At 45.4% G+C, this 9,178-nt stretch overlaps 1 protein-coding gene across 1 annotated transcript; it reads right to left on the reverse strand.

Moving 5' to 3' along the window:
* Positions 1-6,172: 6,172 nt before the first annotated feature.
* LOC6623565 (odorant receptor 42b) lies at positions 6,173-7,638 on the reverse strand. The gene is made up of 3 exons (XM_070208090.1): positions 6,821-7,638; positions 6,412-6,769; positions 6,173-6,348 (listed from the first exon to the last, which is right to left on the reverse strand). Exons 1-3 carry the CDS (start codon positions 7,588-7,590, stop codon positions 6,280-6,282), a joined length of 1,197 nt encoding a protein of 398 aa, XP_070064191.1. The 5' UTR covers positions 7,591-7,638; the 3' UTR covers positions 6,173-6,279.
* Positions 7,639-9,178: the final 1,540 nt, after the last annotated feature.

Genomic DNA, 9,178 nt, shown 5'->3' on the forward strand with positions numbered 1-9,178 from the left:
TTCGCATTGCCCAAATATTTCATAATTCATTTTGAGGACAACCTGGTCGCAGGCATAAAAACGTCTATAAATGCGCATAAAAAGTTTTATTACCATTTCACAAGTTGGCCATACGTATGCCGTTCTGTTAGCCATTCTGTTGGTCTACACACATACAGGCACACACACGTATGTATATATATACTTGCCCCATTCTCATTCCCTCTCATTTGCCTATTAACGTTGCTCTGGTGCGCCATAAATCTCTAAGATAGATTTATGCAGCATCTATGTGTGCGTGCGTGTATATTTCAGTATCTGTAACCCACAATCAGTGTTTCAATGTGTGAGTTTGTACCAAATGCTGCATTTATTTTGTACGTGTCGGTCTTAACATTCAATTTCCTGTAGTACTTTTAGTCGGTTACTCGGCTGCCACATGAATCGGTCTTCCACATATAACGTGTACATATAAAATGCTGTACAAATGAAAAACGATGTCATTTAACAAGCAACACTTATTCCTAGCTGAAAGCTTGATAGTTGTTGCAGCTCTTAAGAGCATTCCACTTGGCAGCCTCTGCGTATACGCAATTTTCAACGACCAAAGCAATTCCCAATGGCCCAACTTAACGGGAAAACTCAGGCCAACTACTATTCAAAGCAAAACCCATCAACATGAGTCATTCGAAATGACGCACAGCACTCAAAAGATCGAAGACTACAACAAGCTGTACTGCAATCCGATTGTGGACAAATTTTAAGACCAAAGATTGCCGATAGATTCTATTCCAACTGGCAGTCTCGTGTGTGTGTGCGCGTTAGTGCACCGCTGGCAGCAGGCATAAACCAAGAAAGTGACAGTGACACTGTATAAAGCCCGCCCCAGGGCAATCCATACAAATCCCGCTTATAGTGGGTAAACTATACGCAACTGCTGCCTCTGGCAGCCGGAGTGTTATACAAATTAACAATATTTTAACAAAAAAATTACCGCGTGCAGTGCGTGAGAACAAGTTCTTGCAAAACTTAAGCTGCGCTCAGCTGATCGCAACTCAAGTGCGTGTGTGTGTGCGCGAGTGCAGCAAAGCTTTCGCGAGAGAGCTTTCAGCTTGCAGCTGCACTGATAGTGCTGGCAAAACAGTCACTGCAGTGACAGTGCTGACACTAAAGTCACAATTTGTGATCAATCACTTGTTACAAAAATACGGGTTATTTTTGTAATTAAGTGTAAAAAACTTGTTTTGTTTTTATTTTTTATTCTTTTTTCTCCCTGTGGGGAAAAAATTATAACAAAGTAAAGAACAATGGCTACAAACAACCGACCCCAAAACAACGAAGAAATTCATTCGCCAATCTACCCGCTGCCGAACAGCTCAATTATATCCCCTACAAATATAGCCGCTAATGTCGATCGCCTCGACGGAAGCAGGCCACTGGAAGATTTTTACCAATATTACAACAACGTGCTCGCCAGTAGTGCAAACCGGAACGGCGCCTCCACCTCGCTGTCAGCCGGTACCCAGCAATGCTCGACTTGGCAACCGCAACAGCACGGCACTGTCAGCACAACGACAGCAACAACCACCACAACCACAGCGTCATCCAGCAGCGGCTGCAGGACATCTGCCTCAACAGGCACAAGCCGCGCCGCTTTAGAGCCCATCGGGACCCGCCCCAAAGCCGCCAATCCGACCTTGCAGTCCACCCCTTATGGCACCCAGGCAGCTGGTTCTTGTGTCACAAACCCCCCTCTGCCTCCCATAAAGAACGCAGGTGCTACGCCAGCCTTCGAAGAGCCACTGGTAGATTGGCAAACGGTTTCCGCAAAAAAACGGCGTGGGACTACATTATTATCCGAAGGCGTAAAAAAAGGGAAGCAACTAAATAACCGCAACACCAGCCGCGCTGGAGCTAAGCCCGCAACTCCCAGTACCGCTTCGGCAATTAGCAACAGATATGCCTCCCTTGAGCCTCAGGAAGACGCCTCTGTAATCGATGACGGCGAGATGGACACTGCCGACGAAGCGCCTCCAGTCACAGACCAACAACAATCAGCGAAAAAGATCTCCAAACCCAGGCCGATAACAGTCCCTGGAGTCAGCGATATTGTCGCAATGGAGCGAACCATAGATCAGGCAGTGGGCGCAGACGCCTATGAATTCAAGGTCTCTCCCTCTGGCTATCTAAGAATTTACGCCAAAGATGCCGACACCCACAGAGCAATTGTCCGCAAGCTCACTGAAGTGAGAGTGCAATTTACCCACTTCTGCCTAAAGGAAGACAGACCATACCGCGTTGTGGTTAAAAATCTGGCCGCTTCCACTCCCAGAAGCCAGATTGAAGCTGCCTTTACATCGCACGGCCATATTGTGACGAACCTTTACAACCCGGGCGCCAGACAGCCAACAAGTGATGCAGACTCCACCAACGACTTTCCAAGTCGCAACTTCTGGTTTGTCGATCTCAAGCAGTCTCTTAACAACAGGGAAGCGCTGCGGCTCAACAAGGTTGGCCGCCAACGGGTCACTATTGAGCTTCCGAGGAAGAACAATAGTATAAGGCAGTGTTTCCGCTGCTTCGAGTTCGACCACACCAAAAACTACTGTCTCAAACAGCCCAAGTGTGGTAGGTGCGGTCAGTCCCATTGGACAAACTCCGAGCAGTGCCAGGCCAAAACAGTGGCAGACCTGCGATGCTCCAACTGCGAGGGAAACCATGCTGCTTCCTATAAAGGATGCAAAAGCTATCAGGTGAGACTAAATGCCAGGCAGCCGGCCATCAATGTCTCCCCTCCTACACGATATAGCCATCCTCAAAATACACGAAGAACCACTCAGCAGTTCGTACCTTCCCGAATTGTGCAACAGGGCCTGTCGTATGCTGATGCGCTACGGCCAGGCCATCATGTACAAGTCCGCCAACCCCCAGCGCGCACTCTTCAGCCCACCGTCAATCCAATGCAGCTCCAACAACCACTGCAAGGGCCTCAGGAGCAAGACGCTTCCCTTGGAGGCATCCTTCAAAACCTCCAGCAGTCCATTGCAGCACTGAATGCCGCAGTTGCAACCATTCTGGTTAGCATTAAAGAGCTAAAGGATGCGCAAGGTTCCCCGCAGCTTAGATTCCCAAAAAGCCGCAAATAATGGCTACCCAGTTACGTCTCGGATCGTGGAACGCTCGTGGCATCCTCCAAAATGCTAACGAGCTCAAGCTTTTTCTGAAAAAGCATGATGTAGACATCATGCTCATCTCAGAAACACATCTGCACACAAACTTGTACCTAACAATGGAGGGGTACGTCTGCTACCGTGCGGATCACCCTACAGGACGAGCCAGAGGTGGTGCTGTAGTGCTGGCAAAGCAGGATTTAGCACACTACCATCTACACACAGTGACCTCCAGCGACACACAGCTGGCTGCTATCATGGTGGAGACTCCCTTGGGCGAAATCCTCGTTGCGGCAGCATACCTACCACCAAACATCCCCTGGAACCGAGCGGAATTTGATTCCCTGTTTGGCCAGCTTGGCCCCAAATTCATCGTTGGAGGCGACTTCAACGCTAAGCACAGACTGTGGGGAAACTACAGAGCTGACAGCAGAGGCACTGCGCTCCATGAGGCGCTCACTCCCTGCTCAGCCCAGGTACTGGCCACCGGTAGACCTACCCACTTTCCGTACAACCGGCAAAGTACGCCTTCCTGTATCGACTTTTTTATATTCAAGGGCATCCCCAACAGCGTACTATCGGTTCGCGAAGAGTATGATCTATCTTCCGACCATCTGCCACTCCTCACAACGATCAACACGGCTGCACAAAGGATCCCAAAAAAGCGCAGGCTTGTCCTCCCTGGGTCGAACATCCAACGATTTAAGGCCGAACTAAATAGCTTGATCAACCTAAACACGCAGATTCTGTCAGTTGAGGACGTCGACGCTGCAGTACAAACCCTGTTGGACCAAGTACATGCCGCAGCCGCCAACGCTGCGCCCGCACATATCTACTCAGCCCCTACAAGCCAGCGGCCAAGGACGTTTTCCCCCATATTGGAAGGTCTTCTCGCCCTAAAAAAGCGACTGAGGAGGGAGTATGTCCGTACCCAGGACCCCACGATTGACAGGATCTATCGTCGTATTGCTAACAGGGTCAGGAAGGAGCTGATTATCTCGAAAAGAAATGCCACAGACACCATGCTGGAGGAAGCAACGGCAGACGAGAGCTCCAAATTCGCGCTGTGGAAACTTAGCAGTCGATACAAGCGGCAAGCTGCGCCAAAGTTCCCCGTTCGACTTCCCGATGACACCTGGGCCAGATCACCAATGGACAGAGCCGAAGCCTTTGCCTGCAACTTGGAGGAGCGCTTCAAGCCGTTTGAGACCGCATCGCATGCAAGGATACAGCGAGTCGCGCAAATCCTGGAGGCGCCACTCCAAATGTCACTCCCTGTATCGCCAATCACCTTCCAAGAAGTAGAGCAGGAGATGAAGAGATTAAAAAGCAGCAAAGCCCCTGGGGAAGATCGGTTGGACAACCAGACAATCAAGCTACTGCCATACAAGGCGGTGCTTTTTCTCGTCGCCATTTTTAATGCAGCTCTTCGGCTAGGTTACTTTCCAGTGGCTTGGAAGAAGGCACATATAATCATGTTGCACAAGAGCGGAAAGCCCCCTAATCAACTGGGATCCTATCGCCCCATCAGCCTCCTGCCTGCCTTTGGTAAGATTCTGGAAAGGTGCATCCTCAGAAGGGTCCTGGATACCCCGGAAATAAAACGCTTGATCCCGAAGTTCCAGTTTGGGTTTCGACTCAAACACGGTACCCCTGAGCAACTACATCGGGTCACAAATTATATTTTGGACGGCTTTCACAGGAAAGAGTATGTGGTGGCAGCATACCTTGACATCCAAGAAGCCTTCGACCGGGTGTGGCACGCAGGACTCCTCTCTAAGATAAAGGACAAATTGAATCCGCAGCTATTTAGCACCATTGCGAGCTTCCTAACTGAGAGAACCTTTCAAGTGGTGCAGGATGGAGTAGCCTCTCAAACCAAACGCATAAAAGCGGGCGTTCCACAAGGCAGCGTCTTGGGTCCCACGCTATATAGCCTGTTTACACATGACATGCCCACAGCAAATGCAAGCAGACGGAATGATCGGCAGGACCTTCTGGTGGCCACGTTTGCTGACGACACGGCAATCCTTGCAAAAAACAAATGTGTGTACGTGGCAACTGACCTCTTGCAGGAATACCTCAAGCGATTTGAAAACTGGGCTTGTAGATGGAACATCGCAGTGAACCCTGGAAAGTGCGCCACGGTTACCCACACTCTACGCAAGGACTCATGCCCCGGACTTTTTCTTCATGGTGAGCTTCTAGAGCAATATCGTCAACACAAGTACCTAGGTGTCACTCTCGACAGACGACTTACATTTAGTAAGCACGTCTCTGCAGTAACGAGCAACATCAAATCTAAGATAAGGCGAATGAGCTGGCTCCTCAACTCCAAAAACAAACTCTCGCTCCGAAACAAGGTCCTAATCTACAAGGTAATCCTTGCCCCAGTGTGGCGTTACGGGCTTCAAGTTTACGGTATAGCTGCAAAAACACACCTGAACAAAATTCGCATCATTCAGGCCAAAACCCTGCGCAAAATAACTGGAGCCGAATGGTATATTCGCACACGCGACATCGCCAAGGACCTCAAGGTTCCAATGGTGGGCGACATAGTCAACAGGCAAGCAGCGAGCTACTCAACAAAGCTCCACAACCATCCAAACATCCTGGCGAGGAGCCTGCTAAGGAGGCGAAGAAGAAGGCGACTGAAGAGGACCTACCCAACCGACCTAATCGATCGTTATGTATAGGTGACAAGCTTCGTTAATTACACCAAAATATGTTTCTGTAATCTGTTAACCTAATTGTATAACTAATTGTAAAACCACAATCATCGCTAAGCTAAGTAATTATGTCACTCTGATAAAAGTTGCTAACATAGAGTAACAGGATACCAGATTTCTTAATAAACAAAATATAAAAATCAAAAAAAAAAAAAAAAAATTCCAACTGGCCAATGCGCGATTAGGGATCCCTTTCGACTTGTTTCTAGCTAACCACAGTGCAGATTCCTGTCCGTCTCAATCCTCTGGTAATACATTTTCTATATTGGTCTGAGTCGTTAAAAGAGAAATTGGAAACAGAAAACTGGTGCCTCTACTTGCATTGTTATAATTCACCTAAGATTATTTATTCATCTTTTTAAGGTGTCGTGGTTTCGTTGATTCAAAAATTAAACTTAACTTTACTTAAGTTTTTCAATAAAATTCATTTGCTTAACGACAGTTACCACAGTAAATGCCAACTTGGCCATCTGTGAAAGGAAAATGCAACCAATTACTGTCACAGTTTTCTCTCTAGCGATATAATGTCTTACCTCAATGTTAGTTTTCATGCAGATCGGAAAGATACCTCCAGCAATAAAGGTAATCGTCCGTTGAGTCTGTTGTAGAAAGTAGATCAGAGTTGTCTTATACCGTTTACTTGCACCTATCCAATTGGAATGAAATATTGCATTAGTCAAGCCAATGCAATCGTCCTCAACTAGCTCGCAGATGAAACAAAAGGGAAAAGTTTGGATCATCAGCACGAAAATAAAGACAAATGTAGCCAGACCAGTCCAGATGTTTGAAAAGAACAATAAGTTAGCCATTGATAGGCCCAGACACAGTCCAATGGCCAGAAATTGGGCAAATATGGTGCCTGATATAACTGGTCGCAGAATGTCAGAGTACCTAAAATTAAAATTATTTTCATTTGAGTTTTTACGAGTTTTCTTCACATACTGCAGAATGTTCTTATGATCTTTGACACAATTAACCAGCTCCTCATAGGTCTCATCCTCGGTTTTACTGGTAGATTCACGCAATCTTGCTACACGCTTCATTAAGAGTTGAATATGGGTTCTCAGAAGTATGCCAAAAATCACCGGATAGATGTCTACCAATAGGTCTAATAAGACTGAACCGGAACCGACAATAAGTTCAAAGGTAGCAGCCAACCACAAGCTGTGTGTACTTGAGCGATAGTCCACAAAAGGAATGTAAATTCCCCAAGGTGTTGATCCAGTCAAAACGGAGCTAAAATAGGTCAACAAGGAGTACGAAGCGTAGATCGTTTGATATACCATATAAACAGAATTGCAGCGAACGACGCAACGATGTATTTCAATGGCTTCTCCTTCTAGAACAAATCGCTTATCCATTATATCGAGTTGATCTTTTGCCTTCTGAAAACGCCACACATTTGGTATCAGAATCACGATCTTTACAAAGAGGCAAGCCGCATTGAAAGCGACCTGTATTGAAGTTAGAAAATCTCCCGGAGTAAAGCTGCTAAAATTAATTATGTAGCTTGCAAAGAATCCAACGGGCACATAGATTCCGCTTAATGTTGTTACAAGTACACTCCAAGCGCGATATAACCAGTAAAAGCGAGTGCCCTTCAGTGGCGAAATCCAGCCTGCAAATTTCATTACCCTTTCCAAATGCTCGAAGGCCACCCGAGATGGAAGCAAATCCCCAATTGCTGGATCTCTTATATTCTTGAATATCATGCTGGCTTAGATTTTACTTTAGAAGATTGCTTAGTGACCGAATGCAACTTGAACTAAGACTGCAAAGGCTCAATTGATGTATACCCCTTATATATCAATTTGGAGTGGTTGCTTTATTAATTCAAAAGAAAAAAAACTATATTTATATTTGCTATTCTTCCATATGCAATTGTTCTCAACCTACTCATACCATTAGATAATTTCTCCGAGAGGTTTTGTTTTGGTTAAAAACGAAAAAGTCCGTGCCATAACAGTTCATAGATATTGCCACATTTTTTCAGATTGACAGATGGGCGTAACTTAACAAAATAGGGCGTTCCCTACCATCAAATGCTGGTCGATTACAGCACATGTTCCAGATGTTATATCAAGCAGTAAATAAATACACACTTATTATCCATTTATTGTACTATACCTGAAATTGTCTTTCTTGATATTGAGGCGCTTAGGATATTCCGGCTCGCTTCGAGTCCGTATTTCGTTGTTATAAGATTCAACTTATTAAGTCTCCTACATTTTTCGCCATTTTTGTGCATAAATTATTTACTGGTGGTTGTCATTTGACTGATTTGAAATAGGCGTGGCACATGACTGCGGCAATTTATGCAGTTTTCAATGCCATTAGTCAGCTGTGGTTCCCGCAGCGCAGGCCGCCATTTGGTCGAGTGTTGGGCGATAATTCTCAGACTAAATGCTACCAAATTAGTTTAAAATTATCTTGTGAAATAAATCGCAGCGCTGTGAGCGGCTTTTTATTGCATTTTATGAGATCAAATTATTTATTATTTGCCGCATAATTCGCTTCCGAACTACGAGTTTTGGTTGCTTTTGATACGCTCGAGGGTGTTACGATTTAAAATTTTTAAAAGCGGAAAAGCAAAATCAAACTACCAATCGACCCACCATAAAAAACGGCGGCAATTTGTTGTCGCAACATGTGGGCCTGGCGACCAGGTGGTAATTATTCTTAAAATCGTGCCTAATTACTCAAGTTGGTGTTTGGCTCAAGATTGTTGTCACAGTCACTGCTGGCAGTGTATAGATAGGTAAATTAAATGAAAATACAGAAAATGTACTTCCAAATAATAAAAATATTCTTGATTTCCTCATCAAATAGCTGGAATAGTTTAATTACACATTACGTTAGCTTGGACCTCACACCCGAAACCATATTTTTATTCAATCGAGTGCGCGTAGACTTATAGCAAACACTGTTTTACAATAAAGCCGCTGTTCTAGATTCAAACAATGTGCACGCCAAGTGTTTCGAACAGATCGAACCAAGAATTCAATAAGCTGAACTTTTTTCAACTTGCTTCCGGGCTTTTTGATTTTGTTGTTTTTGTAGACATTTTCTGTGGACTTGTGTTTTGGTTTTAGCTGGTTTTAACCACCAACTGTGGCTGGCATTTTTATTATTGTTTGCCTTGTTGTTGCCGGAGCTGGTAGCTCTTGATAGCCTTGTGATTTCGTTTCTGAAAGATTTGCGCCGCTTTGTCGGCCATGATAAATACGGCAAACAGTTTTCAGGCTTTTTTTTTTCGTTTGTGCATTCTCTGCTCTGGTGGCCGCAGGACAAAATGCCAGG

This window comes from Drosophila virilis, chromosome 3 (genome assembly GCF_030788295.1).
Source record: "Drosophila virilis strain 15010-1051.87 chromosome 3, Dvir_AGI_RSII-ME, whole genome shotgun sequence".
Classification (NCBI taxonomy): Eukaryota; Metazoa; Arthropoda; class Insecta; order Diptera; family Drosophilidae; genus Drosophila; species Drosophila virilis.